General features: G+C 38.7%; 2 protein-coding genes across 2 annotated transcripts; both read left to right on the forward strand.

Moving 5' to 3' along the window:
• Positions 1-1,065: 1,065 nt before the first annotated feature.
• On the forward strand, positions 1,066-3,741 carry LOC149082162 (uncharacterized). The gene is made up of 3 exons (XM_089235680.1): positions 1,066-1,848; positions 1,956-2,066; positions 3,446-3,741. Exons 1-3 carry the CDS (start codon positions 1,609-1,611, stop codon positions 3,524-3,526), a joined length of 432 nt encoding a protein of 143 aa, XP_089091806.1. The 5' UTR covers positions 1,066-1,608; the 3' UTR covers positions 3,527-3,741.
• Positions 3,742-5,403: 1,662 nt separating this feature from the next.
• Positions 5,404-15,030, forward strand: LOC149082163 (uncharacterized). The gene is made up of 3 exons (XM_089235681.1): positions 5,404-5,874; positions 12,461-12,571; positions 14,851-15,030. Exons 1-3 carry the CDS (start codon positions 5,647-5,649, stop codon positions 14,935-14,937), a joined length of 426 nt encoding a protein of 141 aa, XP_089091807.1. The 5' UTR covers positions 5,404-5,646; the 3' UTR covers positions 14,938-15,030.
• Positions 15,031-18,852: the final 3,822 nt, after the last annotated feature.

Below are 18,852 nucleotides of genomic sequence, written 5' to 3' on the forward strand. Positions count from 1 at the left end.
GTAATTGTCTAAGAATGACACAACCCATGCTGATTTCAGGGCAGGTTGTCTTCCAACATAGAAAAAGGCCATTTAGTCACGGGAAAATCAAATAAATATCATTCAGGACCGTTTTCCCTGAGAACAAATCAGAGAAAACGGTTTTTGAAAATCTGGCTTTATCTAAATTTTTTTTCTGATTTGTTAAGCCCCTGGTAAGTACTGTAAATTGAGCATAATAGATGACAAATAGGTTTATTCAGTTGTTTGTCAATTCAATGTTTGAAAGTTGTATTTTATTGTGAATCGATTATATATAAATAAAGAGCTTAACCCTTTAATGAAAGATGACTGGTTCACTGCAGGAACGTTCTTTCTACTGCAATATTTATCCACTAATTTTCAGAATTCTAAATTTAAATAATTCGAAATTGTTTATAGTGAAATCCGCATGTTAGGGTCACAATGTGTAAACTTATGAAATCGCAAATGCCGAATCAAGTGCATCCAATGCTATAAAAGGAAAGAATAATTGATGTAAATTTTGGCAAGAATAACATCTTTTATTTTATAAAGTAAGTTAAGTTCTCAATAGTATCTTAAGGATATCAAAAAACCGGTCCCCTCTCTTAATTCTTTGTGTGTCAATAGCTCAATTTTACCTCCTCTACGGCATTTACGAGATATCTCGCCTAACTTGATGCTTTGTATTTTGGCAATGCCGAGATAACCTCACCCTAACTCTTTCAGAACCCGAGCATTCATTTTTTGGAATTTTCAAAATGTTTTTGTGTGTGTAGTTTTGATACTCAAGAAAAAAATTCATTAAAAACATAAATGTCAGCACATCTTTTTATTTTTCAATTTTTTTATTTAATTTATTTTTTGTGAAGAAATAATTCACATATAATTTTTTATATAATTTTATATATTCATCCGGAGGCACTTTCTCCTGGAGAGGCTATTTCTTATTTCGGCAATGACGTGCCAAGAGATTTTGTAAATGTGTTTCTCAGTTATACATGTTACCTAGAGTCTCTGGAATATACCATGCTGGTATATAAAGACATCAGAATGTTACCCCAACCTGTCAGATCAACTGCCGTTGGGCGGGGCCAGCTTTTGTTCACACACATCACGTCTTAAAAAAAGAACAGAGACGTCATTTGAAATCCTACCTTTTGTTTTTTTCAACCCTCTTGGGTAGTAAAGGAATATGCGTGCAGATACATTATACTCACATAATACGATATTTATACAGAGTTATGCCAATATCACAGCTGAATTTCCCCGGACTTTAATTTTTGAATCAATCGTAGAATTTTTTGTCTTCGTGTATACCTGGTAAAACGGAATTTTCTCCCGCACTTTTACAGTTTGCATTTCTTCTACGAAAAACGCCAGAGGAAAAAAACCGAAATTTTCGATCCTACTTTGTTTTTCCGAATGGTAAAGGCGTCTTATCGTTTTTTTTCTTCTCAATTACCTGCCCAGATGTGTATGCAAGACGATGTGTCGGAGGGTTTTTTTTTCTCGATAAAGTCAACAGGTGTTACCTGATGAGATGACAAATCGTTGGATAACAGGAATATTACTGCTATCGAATGCCATTTTCAAAGGTTTGTCATCATGTTCCGTTTTTTAGCATTCTCCGGCTTACACATATTGATTGCTGTAGTTATTGGTGCTAAAACAATAATTCTAGTTGGCGGCCACGAATTCGAAGACATGGATCCAAAGAGCTCCAGAGCAATCGAAATAGCAGAGACGGCGATGGAAATCCTCACGAACTCGTCGTATTTTATAAACGATCGTTTGTACAAGATATTTAAAATCAACAGTATGCTCAGGCTTCTGGAACCTTTTACGGTAATTAACGTTTTTCAGTTTCACTACGCATAATTATTTCAACACTAGTAGCTAACAATTACATGAATTTTATTGGCAGTGTATCATTGGTATCAGCTTTTTTTTAGAAAGTCGGAGGTTATGAGCACATAGTGGACCTCACCATTCAGAGAACCAAATGCAAGAGAACAGAGATCAGCTACAAGCAGGTCGGTTGCTGTGGACTAATTAAAAATGAAGTAAGGTGGCATTAAGTGATAATTTTGTTAATTTTAAAGGAATATCGATATGATAAAATTCTCATTCACATATTTATAATAACGAAACAGATTTTTGATTAGTTTCGGCAGCCATAACGAACGTGTTAGAAATTCCGTAGAGGAATGTTTACGAGGTACATGTACGGTTAAGAAGCCATTTCGGACAACATTGTTTTACGTACTTCCCTTCCAGAAACCTTGGAAGATTCTATCTTCAATCCTCTGCATGCGTTGTATCAGGGTCTTCCAAACGTATCTGTTTCATCGCCCTTCCGAGGGAAAAAAGTTTTCATCAGCCCTTTCTCTAGCCAACCCATAAGATTCCATGCTGTATCAATAGCTCCTCCCAGAGCCCAACTATGACTTGAAGGGCACCTCCCAAAGGTGTTTGGTTGGAAAGCAATCATATAAATTGTTAGAATTTTCCCTCCACCAAATTATGCGGCCCTCAGCAAACTGGGTCCATTTCACCTGCTTCCCGGCACCCCCTTTCCCCTCGCCTTTCTCAGGGACAACATTGCCCACTTTAGGAAACCCAGCTTAATATGAACATTATACGTGGGGTGTTTCACTGAGAACGTCCGAAATTAATGAAAATTCTACGGTTATGTAAAGATAGTTTGAAATATGGAAAAATATAGAAAAAAAGCATATTCAGCTGAGGATACAGAGGTGCCTCCGTAAATAATTTTTCTACTCTCCACATTCGAAGAAAATATCAATTGCTATTAAAACTTGCCTCTCTTTTTACAGAATCGAAGGAAAAATTTATCCCATGACACTCACCGAGATATAAGCGTACGCAGAATTTTCTCTCGGTGGTTTCAGATTTTTTTTTTCCTTCTGGGGTGGGGGGGGGGGGGTTACGTTTTTTTCTGTAAAATAACACTATAATCTTGGCTCGGGGGGGGGGGTAGACCCCTAAACACCCCCCCCCCCCCGTGTTTTGCATACGCCAATGCACCGAGATATCAATGATTGAAAGTCTTTAACTTTAGACTTTTCGAAAGTCTAAAATCGAGAATGTCTCAAGAAATTTTCATCCAAATGGCACGTGTTAAACCAGAATAAGAAACAGAGATGAGAAATTTACCATTTTTTGGAAGCAGTATGAAAATTTTTATTTCCCATATTCCCCCATAAATATAACTCCTACCATCACTTAATTCTATTTTTACCGATATTTTTTCGATTTTTACTTCAATTTTAGAATCAACTGTAAAATTTGTTTCCCTCCTTTGGACACTTTTCTGTAATACCCAATGCAATTGCAATATTATTTTCACGACAGCTTAATATTTTTGTGTCATGATTTATTTATGAATTAGTTGGTTATATTATATTGTTTCTCTTTGCAGTTCCAAAGATGTTCCTTCAATTATGTTCATGGAACGAGTCACGGAAACTTGATGGGCACCATTATTGACTGCGCGAAGTGACAGAAATCGCGATCTGTAGAAAAGAAAACGAAATCGAAGCTGTATTGCGCGCTCATAATATCGTGACGTTTTTTTTTGAATAATGCGATATTGTATATTGAGCATAAAATACTATTTTCATTCCTGAAATCTGTTTGATTAGTTCTGATGGATACACGCAGAATCATCTTATTGCTTGTCTGCAAACGTTAGTGCACAGTGACCCTTGGTGCATAGAACCCCGCGAAAGGCATAATGGTAGATGGTTGAAGTTGGTTTTCTGTAGTTTATCCAGGGCCGCAACTAGATACTTTGTCACCAGGGGCAAGCCGGAATTTTGGCACCCCTTGCATGTAGAGGAAGCAGTTAAATGGTGAATTCGGCGCCCCTTCTGGTTCAACGCCCGGGGCACCAGACCCGCCTAATCCCCCCTAGTTGCGGCCCTGAGTTTATCGAATTCGAGGTGCCCATTTAAAGCAGTCTCTTTACAGAGAGCAGGCAGATCTTCACCACGATACTTACATGAACACAAACACCTACCACTTTCACTTCCATAGTGAAAAACAGGAGACGCACTCCCTGAACACGAAACATGTATAACTCTGACTTCATAAATATATAACTTTGTCAGGGGTGCCCCGGAGAGGTTTTTTGAAGAGATATTTCGTTAAACTGCTCTGGGGAGCCGCGGATAAGCGTTGATTAGGGAGATGTTATAATAATAATATGTTATAATAAATTTTTGTTAATTTCAATGCTATTTTTCAAACTTTCTCTTTAAGAAATTCATTCTGACCTGCCTTCTAAGCCATATATGTTCAACCCGTGGGTCATATGTGGCCCTTGGGATTATCTGATATGGCCAGGCGCCTCAAACCTTATTTTGTAAAAATGAACTAAGATGCACATTTTTACAGATCACTTGAGTGACCAATGGTACAAATCCAGAGCATTTAAGCGGAGCCGCACATTCCTAGATTACTTGAGTGACCCGCGGCATATTTACGGATCATTAGAGCGGCACAGTTGCACAGCACCTAAGCGTCCAGGATACATTTCCCGATCACTTAAAGGATCCGCGGAACATTTAGAGATGACTAAAATGGCTCTATAGAGGACTATCAATAGGTGAATATTAGTTCAGGTGCCCACAAACAAACAAGGGAAAAGTTTTTCCTCGTTTTTTGGCACACTCAGTAAAGATAAGAATATTTCATATTTTTATAAAATGTGGTTGATGACGTAAGCATCATTCAAACCACCCCCCACATATTGTCATCAAAAGTCTGAAAATCGGAACCCCCAATCGATGCTGACGTAATACTTGAATGACCCCTAATTAGCGTTGGTCTGGTGCAAGTGGCTTTCGGATGTGACTGACAGATCTTGCGAGCACTGCAGCTGACTAGCGTCCGTACAGGGAACCACGAAATATGTTAAACTCTATACTCACAATAATAAAAAGTCCCACGAACGTGAAAAAGATTGGGAATATATTTGATAAGAAATAATTTTGTTCAATGGAACAATAAGTGCCATCCGTGGCGGGGAGTAAGCCTACTCCTATTTATGGTTTGGGGGTAGGGAGTCGAGGAAAATGTTTTCCCACACACAAATTTTGCTCTTTAGAACTGCAAACGATTCAACTTCTACTCGAACTCTTTTTCATATGGGGCCATTCAAGTATTACGTAAGCAGATTTTCAGCCATTTTGACCCCCCCCCCCTGTCAGCAAATGGCAGCAAAACACTGACCCCCCCCCCCCCCGTCAGCAAAATTTCGTCAGCAGCTTAGAATATTTCATATCTTCAAAAAGGGGTGGTTGATGACATAAGCAACCTTCAATCCCCCCCCCCACATTGTCAGCAAATCCGAAACCCCCTCCCCCCTCGATGCTGACGTAATACTTGAATGACCCCTATTCTGTAATTTCAAACGCACGTGTTTTCCTACCTATCGAGTCTACTCTTCAACTCCTTTATCGCTTTTTCTTCCCAATCAGGAATTATCGCATAAGAAACAGCAGCACCTGCATATGTTTTTTCAAAAATCCTAGATAATAATAATGATAATTCTGTTTTACACTCTCAGAGTACATATTCCCTGGTAAAATTTTGCATATCTTCCGCGCCTCGTCGACGATGTTTGGACTCGCAGACCGATGTATTTGCTTGTGCGCTGCGGTGATGGTGATGATGCCATCAATGGTTCAAAATCGGGAATACGTGAATTTGGATACGTCGAGTAGCGAAGTCCGTGAGGTCGCTGTAAAGGCCATGGAGTCTCTGACCGACTCGTTATACTTCGAGAACAATTATCTCTACAAGATAACAGGGGTAAACGGCGCGAAAGTCTTGCGACCACTACCGGTAATGTCCAATAGATTCATTCCGCGTCTTATAGTCTTTATGATAGTTACAAGACTTCCGTATTCAATTTGAAAACGTATAAGAATTTATTTTCAGCAGTGCTATTTGTGTGTCTTCCAAAAGCACCGCATTCAAAACTCTTGATTTACGGAAAATTCGTCTTCGGAAAATTCACCGACAATAATCCACCGACACAAAATTTAACGATATAGTTATAAAATAGAAAATTCTCTGACTAACAATTCACCGCCAACAGTGCGTCGTCACCAGTGAGTGTGTGATAGAGTGATTGAGCAATTAAGTGAATATGTAAACATGTGCATAGGTGTAAACTTGTGTCCGGCCCATTGGCCTGAGGTTCCCCTTTTTTCCCCGCAAAATTTGTCAAAAATTTCCATAGTAACCTACAGTAAGTAATCAAGTAATACAGTAAAATCTGTCTTTAACGGAGTAATACAGTAAAATCTGTCTTTAATCTGCATTAAGCGGAAACCTGTCTTCAATGGAAAAAAATCTTGGTCCCGTGATTTCGATGCCCAAATACACATTTAGAAATCTGGATTATGCGGCTGTCTAACGCGGAAACGGAAAGAAGAATTGTTTACCATAACGGAAAATTTCACAAAAAACATTTCGAGTGTTTCGCGACTAAGAGTCATACGAAATGTTTTATGCAATCTCTGTTTGCCAATGTGAGCTCTACACACACCCACACCCTTAAACGATTACGTGACGGTGAATATGCCCGTGCGATTACCAAAAACCGTTTCCGTACAGTCTTTGATTCTGTGGTTTTAATAAGTCATTATGCAGTAAAGCAGTTACTTTCCGAAACTATTTTTTTCGAAAAATCAGGTTTTTCTGCAAGGTGCAAGTGTAAAGGTTGGCTTTCCAAATGATATGCAAGACAGAATTGTATCCAAGCTTTCTTTCTTTCAAAACCGAACACAATTCAGGTCTATCGCTTTAGGCAATTCACTACCTACTGTGTTGTGCCGGAAGTTTGTGTACCTAACAGTCTGAATGCTTATATATTGTCTGATTTTTCAGTGCCGTCATCTATATTTCAGAAATTAAGTGAAACGATTGAATATTTGTACCGTTTGCAGGGCTGTTGTTCTCTGAGACTTTTTAACAGGGAGATCGGCTTGCATTTGCGCCTCGAAATTGGGAACCACAGAAAACCAACTTCATCCGACCACTAATATGACGATAGTGGGACTCGAACCCGAACCTCCTAGAGATAGAAAGCCTCCGCACTCAGCTTGTCACGTCAGTAAGCAGTCCATTTCCCCTCAGAATATTCAGGGGAAAAAAAATTCCCTGCTCGTGCCAGTATCCAGACCAGACCAGAATAGAATTTTTAGCCGATTCCCATCCTATATGGACGACTGTCAGCATACAAACTGGCCAGGAAGGCCTATGAAGAGGGAAAAGAATGTGAAAAGCTTAAGGGAAGAAGAGGGAAAAGGAGAAACAGTCAGCAGGTCATCAATGGTCAGACTAAGCAAATTTAAGCCAGAGATTTTTTTTTTTTTTTTTTTTTTTTTTGCCACCACAACCAACAGTCCTTATGCAGAACCACCAAGAACAGTCCTTATGCAGAACCACCAAGAACAGTCCTTATGCAGAACCACCAAGAACAGTCCTTATGCAGAACCACCAAGAACAGTCCTTATGCAGAACCACCAAGAACAGTCCTTATGCAGAACCACCAAGAACAGTCCTTATGCAGAATCACCAAGAACACCATAGAGAGCTTCACTCGTAAACGTCCATTCTATACAGGGGAAAAAGAGGGGAAAAAACACTGCATGGGGGACGCAGCGCAAAAACCTCAAATACGTTTTGAAGATGTAATTATCCATAAACAAACATATTATGGTACCTTTCAGTTATTGGCAGTCCTAATGAACAACTGACTGTAAGTTAGTATTTCGCCATCATCATTTCAACTCCATGAGGGTTTACAATCATAAATCCAGATGGTCACATTCAAAAGATGCCACTATTATTCCAAATGTTCGAGATCAAAAGTATACAGTGAGATATATACATACATAAGAGTTCTAATCAGTAAGTGCTCAGTAATTTAAGAATTATGTACAATCACAAGATTCAAACCTCTAATGAATACAAGAGAAAATTTCAATTATCGTTATATATACATAAGGAGCCAACATTTTCATATATACAAGTATCTGCTATAGATTATTCCAATTTAGATGGAATATCTGCTGTGGTCTCCTATATTCCCCTATGGCTTGTACATCATAGTCCACTATGTCTGCAAGGTGTTGGTACGTAGACACTCTCATTCTGTCAAACTGATCTTTGTTTAGAGTTTGTATATAATCAAATATATGTGGGATATCCAAGTCTTTTCTAATATTAATACCTCTGCTGAACCATGGGGCATTAGTGAATCTTCTAAGAATTTTATTTTGAACAGTTTGTAAGTTTTTAATATTCATCTTGCAAGCATGGGCCCAAGCAGGGGACGCATAAAGTAGGGTAGGTCTGAGTATTGATTTAAAGAGGATGATTTTGTTATGCAATGTCAATTTGGCCTGTGGAAACGTGATTTTGTTTAACATGCCCATTACTCCGTTAGTCTTATTTTTGATAAATTCAATATGTGAAGAAAATGAAAAATTTTTGTTTAGTGTACATCTCAGATACTTCACCTGGTTTACTGGTCTTAAAAACTGGTCACCAATTTGGATAAGTTGTCTGGGAAGTTTACGTCGTCGCGTAAACCACATGAATTTGCACTTGGCAGAATTCAATTTGATAGCAGATTTATCACACCAGTATTCGATGCGATCCAAAGTATCCTGTAAATTTTCCACAGCTTGAGTTGCACATCTGCTGCTGCACAACACCGCACAGTCGTCCGCAAATAACGCTATTGTTCCATTCAGCGGAGCTGGTATATCATTGATGTATAAGAGGAACAATTGCGGGCCCAACACACTACCCTGTGGCACAGAGGCTCGGATGGTTTTAACAGCTGATAAAGAATCTTGTATCTTAACCTGAAAAGTCCTCCCCAAAAGGTAATTATAAAAAAAAAGATTATAAAATATGTAGGGAAGTCAAGATGAATTAGCTTGGCAAGTAATGTGACATGGTCGCAACGGTCAAAGGCTTTTGAGATATCAAGGAACGCAGAAGCAACATGATCAAAATTATTAAATGCATTTGTGATAAATTCTGACACTCTTATCAGCTGAGTAACGCATGAATGTTGGGACCTAAACCCATGCTGCTCAGGTCTTATGACGTTGTTTGTGTCAATATACTGTATTAGCCTGGGTGCCACAATTCTTTCGAATAATTTGCCAAGATTACTAAGAAGACTAATTGGTCTATAATTTCCTGCCAATATAGGATCTGTACTAGGTTTATGTATTGCCCTGATTATTGATTTCTTCCAGGGGGAAGGAAAATAATTGTTTTGTATGGCAGAATTAAATATATTCCTAATCGATTCCACAGTATTGTCTGGTAAACACTTTAGAGCTTTATTGCTAATTCCATCAATACCAGCTGCTTTTTTAATATCCAGATGTTTGATAATGTCCCGAATTTCATTAGTTGAGGTTAGTTCCATGTGCCCTTGTGGTGAATTCGCAGCATTATATAGATAAGCGGCCACCCTGTGTCTCAGTCTTTGGTATGTGTTTACTGGTTGATTGGGATTCCTGGAGAACTGATTTTCATACACTTCTGCAAAAGTGTCAGCTATCTCTTGATCAGTAAAAACCAGATTCCCAGCTGTTGTCTGAATTTTATTAAGTCTTGTATTTTTGGGTTTACAGATTCTCCAAGCTTTCCAGAGACCTCCGTTCTCTGCTGTTGCATTGCCAATGAATTCTGAAAACCTTTCATTGACATAATTTGCGACCTCTTTTTTGATTTCTTTCTGTAATCTGTTTAGTATAATTTTATCCAAATTGCCCCTGTACGTTTGCCATTTTTTCCTAACTCTATTTTTGTGTTGGATTTTTTCAAGAATTTCTTTTGGTAATCCAAAATTGTTTTTGGAACTTCGCTTAACTGTTGTTACTTCATTTATTGTATTGTTAATTACAGTAGTAACATGATCAACTGCTTGGTCAATATCCAAAGCACTTGGATCATTAAGTTCAATGACCGGTAATTCCTCTAATATGTTAGTGTATTGAGCCCAGTCAATTTGATTCCAGATTAACTTTTTCCTTGGAATCAAGAAATCTATTGTGAGGAAAAGTGGATTATGTGGAGATGAAAGCAATGGTTTGACATGCATATTAATATTGTGTAAAAAGTTCTAAGCAATTCCAAAGTCTATAACATCCGGAAACCCAAAATTTTGAGGGGGGTGATGTGTAGGCTCCGGAGAAGATACAACCTCCAAAAAATTATCCAAGCAGAATTTCCTCAATATCCTACCCTGTCTGTTTGTTGTTCTGGAGTGGAAAAGAGAGGATTTACAGTTCCAATCTCCAATGGCCAAGATAGGTAAAGTAGTGTTAAAAATTTCTTTTAAGAGATCCATATCTAAATTGTTATTCGGGGGCTTGTAAATTGCACAGAATCTCATAGCCACTCTGTTTACATATATGGTGGCAGCTACTGCTTCAATATTGTATGAGTCAGAGAGTGCATATTGCTGAAAAGGGATATTGTTCCTAATAAATAAGGCGACTCCTCCCCCCCCCTATTATGAAGTCTATCCCTTCTTATACATTGGTATCCATTAATTTCGTATTTATTACTAGGCAATAACCATGTCTCATTTATCAATGCAATATCAATTTGATGATCAAAAAGAGTTTGTTTGAAAATTTCTTTTGTACTTCCTCTTAAGCTATTTGCATTCCAGGCCATTAGGGTTAATGGCCTAGGGGGGGGGGGCATTAATTAATTGAGCTATTGTTAGGCAGGCTGTTCGAGAATTTGAATCAGAGTTGCAATAATCAGTTTAGCCTTATCATCGTTGTGAGGAAAAGAAATGAGCTGGCTCAGAATTGGCGATTTCTATGCCCCACATCCAATCACTATGCGGTATTTGTGAGCCAATCAGGAAGATTCTACGCCGAAATAAGAAGAAACGAAATAGGATGCTGTGTTTCAAAATGTGGCAAATTTGCTAGGTAGTCTGAATGACGTTTATGGCAAACAGTGCAGAGGCCTTCTATCTCTAGGAGATGATTCTCGAACCCGGGGTCCCCGCGATGCGAGTCCGTCACTGTGACCATTCGGCCACCACAGCGGCAAGCCGGATGCGAGCTGCTTTCCGTGATCACAGTGCTGAGCAGGACCGGAGGGAAGCGAAGGGGGGCAACTGCCCAGATGGTAAATTTTAGGAGGGAACAAAAACACTGTTGCAAAATCATCGAATTATAGTGTGTTACGGGGTGACAAAATCATGTTGCCCCAGTCCCAAAAATCCTAGTTACGGTCCTGGTGCTGGAGATTGCATAAACACAGATGACAATGTACCACAACTGCATCTGGCACAACAGATGTGTTGATACCCTCATTCAAAATTTTAGAGAAAGTCAAGTAGAACGTGAATGTCGTCATTTCAGGAGAAGAACAGTGTAGGAGGACTCTTTTTGCAAATGCTGTTAAAACCTAAAGTTATTTAGTAAAAATTTCGTCCTTTACGATTCCGCTGAAGACAGATTTTACTGTATTGAGTTTGAGCCTTCCCCCCAATAATTCTGAGCCCTCCCAATATTTCCAATAACTTTATTGGAAGTGAGCCTATGAGGAAGTGAGTAACTTTATCAGTGATTGGGTGAGTAATAATAACCGTATATAAATGAACGAGTGATTGAGTGACTGTATGAGTGATCAAATGATTGGGTGAATGACCGTATGAGTGATCAAGTGATTGGGTGAATAACCGTGCTGAGTGAATGTGGCCGAGTAAATGAGAGACCGTATTAGTGATCGAGTGAGTGAGCGAGTTACCAACTGTGAGTGACAGTGTAAGTGGCCAAGTGAATGGGTAAGTGAGCGACTTAAGGACCGTATGAGTGAACCCGAAACCGACCATGACCCCCCCCCCCCGCTCTGTCCCCATAGGGGATATGAGCTGGTCACCCAGAGGTTTTGGGGTATGAGTGGACCGGTGAGTAAACGATTGGACGAGTCAGTGACCATATGAGTAGATGAGTAACAGAATGGGTGAGTAACCGTCTGAATGACCGAGTGTGTGGGTGAGTGATATTATGAATGAAAGAGTGAATGTGTGAGCTACCAAGTGAGTGACTGTGTATGAGTGATTCACTCACTCACTTTGCCCATCTGTTCACTTGCTCACTCATTTGATCACTCACTAACTGACTTGATCAATCGCACTTACTTGCTCACTCACTGACTATGTCACTTTGTCGATAAATTTTTGTAGTGTTGAATTGTCATGCCGAAAAATGAATTGCGTGTCGCTGAATTTTCCGCACACGGAAAGGCTTATTGACAAAGAATGAATGAATTTACTTTGTATAATTGCTGGACTGCATTCCTGGAGTTCATTTTTTTTTCTTTCGAATTGACGTTGATATTAATTAAGTGCGTGATTTCTTTTCAGATCCTAGGAGGAAATTCGTACGAATTGGATCTCAAGCTCGGTCTCACTAAATGCAAGAGGTCCGAGGTCAGCTACAAGGATATAAATTGCTGCGGTTTACAGAAAGGCTATGTAATACGCGATTTTTATATTCAAATTCAATTGGTTGCAATTTAAATTTTCAGTTAGTCCACATTTCTAGTATGTAATTCTTTTTGCATTGGAATTATATGGGGGGGGGGGGGCATGCAGTGACGGTTTTAAAAGGATCAAAACCACTGCTGTAGTCAATGAAACGTTAAAAAATTGCACAGGGTCTCTGCGTTAATCATGCCCACCATGCATGCGCTGATCCAGGAAGATGTGTCAGGTGGGGCGATTTGTGCTATTATCCCCGTACCACCCCCCCCCCCATATGCAGGAGGCGGATTGGTACTTTGCATTGTACAGTGGTACCTCGATTAACGAAGATATAATTCGTTCCGGAATAACGTTCGCTAGCCGAAATGCGATTTTCCGTAGGTTTCTATACAGTATAAAATTGTTTAATTCGTTCTAGGTATTACTCAAAATTTAAAGATAAGTTTTTAAAACACCTAAGAGTGCTATAAAAAAAAAGTTGGTTTCCTGTGGTTCCCAACTTCGAGACGCGAATGCGAGCCGATCTTCCCGTTGAAAAGTCTCGCCACAGAGAGCAACAGGACTAAAACAGTACAGTTATCAAATAATTACACTTTACTCACAGTTAGAAAAATTGACGGCTAATGGCTGCACTGCACACAACAAGCATTGCTCAGTAACAAACTTCGCGTTAGGTTCACAACACATACATGCACATCTTCCAGCATGGCTCAAGTCTTCGACCACCTGCTAAAATCTCTTTATTGAGACAGAGCGGCAGGCCATGGTCTATCTAGGAGGACGAGGAGAGCTATGAAGAAAGACAAACTGGTCAAGGGCTAAAATGAACAGCTTCAAAATTGTATTTACAGGAAGAAGATTTACTGAGAATTTACAGGAAGATGCGATACTGAGAAGAAGATCTTATTTTACACTACGTATACAACCAACACCAGCTTTAGTCTACTAAAGCAGTAGTTGTAGCTGGTTTTAACACAGCCCAATCGAGTTCGCAGGTGTCCCCATCCATTTGTGATTTGATCAGCCCATTTCTGTGTCTGATACATGCAGGTGGAAAAGTTAAGCTCCTACAATGTCCAGACAATGTAGTTTAGTTTGATGCTAAGAGTCTTGCACTCAAAGAACGCGTGGCCTGAAAACAAGGGCTTCGTTTTTTTTTGTTTTTAATTCATTTTGTATTAGTTGAATCCTTCATTTTATACGAAATGATGCAAAAACGTTCAGAAAGAGAAGTAGACGTACATTTGTGGAAGACGATTCCAAGGTGGAAATGAGTTAATTCGGCTTAAGTGACAGCGATTATGATGATGTCCGAGTCTCGCCGTGGTAAGATGCTCGTCTTCCACTACGAAGGTTACTGTCAAGGTCCATGGGTTCGAATCCGGCGGGCGTAGAACGTTAGAAGCAAGTTCGTTACCTACCGAACCTGGGGCGACCCCCCGATGGATGGAACCTTAATTTCCCATCCAACTCCTCTGGTTGGAAATTGCCGTATGGCGATATATGACCGAAGTTGGTATGTGGTAAAGTAGTGATTGTGATGGAAACACGCTAGGATTAAGTAAATGAAACTGATGTTTTATGTTATGAACGAAAATGTTCGTTAGCCGAGGCTGAAGAATCACGAAAAAAAATCCTCATTAGCCAAAAAATTTGTAATACGAGATATCACTGTGTGATATATTACATATATCACATTATTTATTGTGGGGAGGGGACCAATTCCACCACCCATGCTAGTGGTGACAGGAGATACGTGTGTATGTCAGTGAAAAGAAATGTTGTTTGAATGCTTGTCCTGATCTAGTGAATATCAACATGCCACTATGAACACCACTCTGATTCTACTAACGCCACTCGTTATTATTTTTTTTTAATTCGCTATTCTGCGTTAGTAAGCACCCCCCTATAAACATACTGTATACATATTAAAAGCGGCTCTGTTTTTGTTAGTAAACAGTTGTTTTTCTTTGTTCGTATTGTGGCGCCATCCATTGCAAGCATGTCTAAGAGACGATACTAAAGGGGCATATGCTTGTTTCCTCATTTCTAAGTTTCAGAATCTGATAACCATAGCTTTCACCGACTTTTTGAGTGCAGTTATTGCCTCGTTAAACATCGGGAAGATTTTGGCGTTTGTTATTTCATAATTTTTTTGAAGAACTTTTTGACTCCCTTTCTTTGTGAGTAGTTTTTATAAATAATTAATTTTAGTCACGATACTGGCGCCATCTTATATATTTAGTTTTCTTCTCTTTTTCTTTTTTCAGAAAGAGATTCGAAGCTGTTCATTCTACTTCGTCACCGACATGCTAGGAAAAGATGTCCTCGGACGAACGTTATCATGTCCAGAATGAAAATACATTTTTGCTAATAATAAAACTTTAGTAGTAAGAAAGAACAGTTATCCTTGTAAAAAATTATACTAAAAACGATATGTTTGAATTCAATCTGAAATCTACGTTCAAAACGCTGGCGCTAACAAAAGTGAATCGTCTCTATGAAGAAGGAATCGAATACAAAAAACGGTTTTCGGATAATTTAAAATTTTGACTTTTTTTTTGAAGAAAAAAATTATTTCTAAAATCCTAAATATTGGTAAAAACGATATCTACAAACTCGGTTATAACGACATCAAAGATTACACAAAATTTTGTCGTTATAAGCGAGGTGTCTTTTTTGACGACAAATGCAGGGTTTGCACTACTGAATGACACGATTTTGAAAATTTATATTTCTCCAAACTATTACACATAATATAAATCTGATACATAAAAATAAAGAAAAGTGTTTTTTTTTCAACATCGCTCAATAGATGGCAGAACTTCCGTAGAACGCAGTGACTGAAATTAACAATGGTGACGACAATATGCTCAAAAGAAAAATTTTTTGTGTACTAGAATGTGCAAGGATTGTTTTCGCTATTTCTGTTCAGCGTGCATTCAGAAATTTGTAACTGGAAAAAAGACTTTTACAGTCATTTTTCACATCGACTGCGTTCTACCGAAGTCCTGCCATCTCCTGAACGACGTTGAAATAAAATTTTAAATGCTTTATTTTTATGTATCACAGCTGATATTATGTGCAAGACCGTAACTAGGCCGGGACAACCGGAGCACTGCCACTAGGGGCTCCCATAAAAGTTTACATTCGTTTTGCATAATGATAACAACCCATTCAACGGGGGGGGGGGCTACAAGGAAAAGTCTGCCCTGAAAAGGCACACTACGGCCCTGATTACGTGTAATAGTTTTGAAAATATATGTTTTTAAAATCGCGTCATTCATTGGTGCAAACTCTGTATAATCAGAGGCAATCAAACACTGAGCATGAAGTTCGTATTGCTTTACTATTAGAGTATTAGAGTGACCAACTTGATCGAGGAAAAGAATGGAAATCGGGATAATTAATACGGGGTATCATTGATAGACACGATAACACATTCTTGCCTAAACATGTTGTGAAATGTCAACGACGAAATTACCAAAAATTGTTTATAAATTAAGCTTGGTGAGGAAAAAAAATGTTACAGCAAGTCTGCTAAGGTTGAAGAAAGTCAGCTAGATTTAATTTATTCCACTGGCGTTTGGACGGAATATTACGTGCTTGATCGTAAAGGGGTTAGAATACTTTTTGGAGGACAGTAACTAAAAATTCTTAGTAAGAAATTCCTTGTTGTCCTCCCCCCCCCCCTAACCCGGTGTGTCCGCTGCATAGGTTAATTCTGCTTACGCCCCTGCACGAAGGGTTCCGTGTAGGTTGAGAACCCCCCCCCCCGTGATCTACAGCAATCGATGTTCGACAATACGCATCTAGATGTATGATTCACTCATCAAAATTCAATTTTACGTATCCGAATTTCGAAGAGATCTTCCAAATTTTTTTAGGTAATTTTTTTAATAGTTATTTCTTATTAAATACCCCTTTCATTATAAAACTACCTCTCGAAATTTTGAAGAGGAATGAAATAACTCTTTAAAAAAAATTTCCCGATGACTGACAGCAGTGATTCTTAACTGAGAGACCACGAGATAAAAAAAATGGGGTTCAAAGGGACCTTTGACCTTTTGAAGACCGGGCCGGGCACACCCCGCTTCCCATCTCAGAGAGATATCGAAGCGTTCCCGAAGGATAGGTGGGTCCGGAAAGTTTTATTAAAAACTACATAACATGACCACCTCAGACGAAGGCAGTAAACTAAAATAATTTACATAAAAATTGATCGTCAACTCCCGAAGTCATATAACAAATAAGTAAAATCTAAACAATCAACTCCAATGGGCAATCAAAATTATAAACGGGATTATAAGATGGCGGTGTATAGCCGTCCATCCCATAAGAATATAGTAATCGTCAATTGATCGAATGATTGCCGATAATCTTGGAATATAAAATTTCGAATCACGGTGAATTAGTCGTAGATCATCATCGTCATGGCCGCAAGTCGTTACTAGAATCGTCACTGGAATCGTCACCAGAGGTGAACTAAGATCAGCACAATTCACTATATAGCCGAGTAAATAACACTTAATTCGTCCTTGCCATCAATGACTTGATTCATCTAATTGCAGGTGAACTTGCTTACGTTTTCCATTTATCGGTTACTTTTGTTTTGACGCCGACGTGGCAAAAGATCATATTTCCTCTTAAGATCAATCACTGGGGCTCTTGCCGGTTTGAACTCGTCATCGCTCCCACCGCTCAAACGCGCACTTCCAGTTTTCTTAGTAGGTATGCGGTGTAAGTTGTTATCTCTCTCTCGAGGAACAATATAATCCACCGCACCCGAGCAAGGCTCATAGGGCTCTTCAAAACTCTTCTTTGGAAACACAGTCGACCGTTTTCGGGAATAGCACCAAAATGAAATTTTTTTGTATATGGCCAAGATGTCAGGTAATGCCATAAAGATCCAATCTCACCACAAGCACACATGGCGTTGACCGACTTCTTGAAACGTTCTAGATAAGTCGGTAATGGGCCGTGCTCAGTTATCAGGTTCAAAGGAACCACGAGATAAAAAAAAAAGGTTAAGAAACCCTGACCTAATAATTCCTTCATCACACAGTGTCCTATAAAGTCTCGCCACAGAGAGCAACAGTCCTACAAACAGTACAAATATTCAGTCACTACACATCACTCACTTAACTTCTGAGATATAGATGACAGCACTGAAAAATCATACACAACACTAGATACGCACTAAGACTGTTAGGTACACGCACTTACACTTCCGGCACAACTCACTAGGTAGTAAATTGCCTATGGCAATAGACCTGAGTTGTGCTCGGTTTGAAAAAAAAAAAAAAGTGTCCTGTAATAATAATAATTCCTTAATCACGAATCTCATCTACGATCACGTGGTCGTGGTCGTTGTTGACTTCGTTACGTACTGACTTAATTCTTAACATCTAAGCCAGGAGGTCTTCAACCTTTCAGATACGGTGGGCCAAATTTTAACTTCCCACGAAGCCCGCGAGGCCACCCACTCATGTAATTCAATGATATCTTAATAGAAAGGGCCAATGGGGGCTCGAGTTGAACGGGGACAAAAATAATTGAAGACTTCTTTTTTTTTCGGAAGTTATTTCTCTTATCAATCATCAATTTTCGTTGTGAAATAATTTTTTCACTAATTCTGAAAAAGTTTCCGATTAATTACTGATTAAATTGATTCTGAGATTAATTTTAATATAAAACCACTTTAAATTATTCTTTAACTATTTATTTCTGTGATTCTGAAATTGTTTTTCCACTCAATGGACCTTGAAATCATTTCCTTTATTGATCGTGAAATAATTTCTATGGGAAGTTACGAAAATTATTTCATTGGTTTATAAGGTTTTTTTTTCACTAATTCTGCAATTATTGGTTTCAAAAACTCAAAAATTATTTCTTTCAGTTTAATTTTGAATTTTCATCCAAATCTGGAAATATTTCTTCCATTAATTCTTAGTTTTCACCAATATTTATTCCAGAAAAATATATTTCTTATCCTAGAAAAATATTTCTTTTCTTTATTCTGTGTGGAATTCTTTCTTTCATCAATTCCAAAATTATTTCTTTCATTAATTCCGGAATTGATCGTTCTTCAATGTTTTCAACCATTTTCTGAAAAATCTTCGGGCTACGACGAAAAGCTCCGAGGGTCAAATACAGCCTGCGGGTGCGGGCCATGAGTTGGATCCCCTCCGGATCTAAGCTTTCGTTCAGATCAGATCATTTTTGTCGAACCACGGTCATTTTCTGCACACGAGGGCTAATTAGACCGGGAC

This window comes from Pholcus phalangioides, unplaced genomic scaffold, assembly GCF_987345545.1.
Source record: "Pholcus phalangioides strain wild (caught in Gottingen) unplaced genomic scaffold, Ppha-v1.0 ptg000009l_1, whole genome shotgun sequence".
Classification (NCBI taxonomy): Eukaryota; Metazoa; Arthropoda; class Arachnida; order Araneae; family Pholcidae; genus Pholcus; species Pholcus phalangioides.

Excerpts from the sequence above, each read along its gene's own strand:
- LOC149082162 (XM_089235680.1), top strand. The coding sequence starts at position 1,609 with ATGTTCCGTTTTTTAGCATTCTCCGGCTTACACATATTGATTGCTGTA. Across the intron at positions 1,849-1,955 it reads GGCTTCTGGAACCTTTTACG|AAAGTCGGAGGTTATGAGCA; the intron begins GTAATTAACGTT and ends GCTTTTTTTTAG. Across the intron at positions 2,067-3,445 it reads GTGGACTAATTAAAAATGAA|TTCCAAAGATGTTCCTTCAA; the intron begins GTAAGGTGGCAT and ends TTCTCTTTGCAG.
- LOC149082163 (XM_089235681.1), top strand. The coding sequence starts at position 5,647 with ATGTTTGGACTCGCAGACCGATGTATTTGCTTGTGCGCTGCGGTGATG. Across the intron at positions 5,875-12,460 it reads AAGTCTTGCGACCACTACCG|ATCCTAGGAGGAAATTCGTA; the intron begins GTAATGTCCAAT and ends ATTTCTTTTCAG. Across the intron at positions 12,572-14,850 it reads GCGGTTTACAGAAAGGCTAT|AAAGAGATTCGAAGCTGTTC; the intron begins GTAATACGCGAT and ends TTCTTTTTTCAG.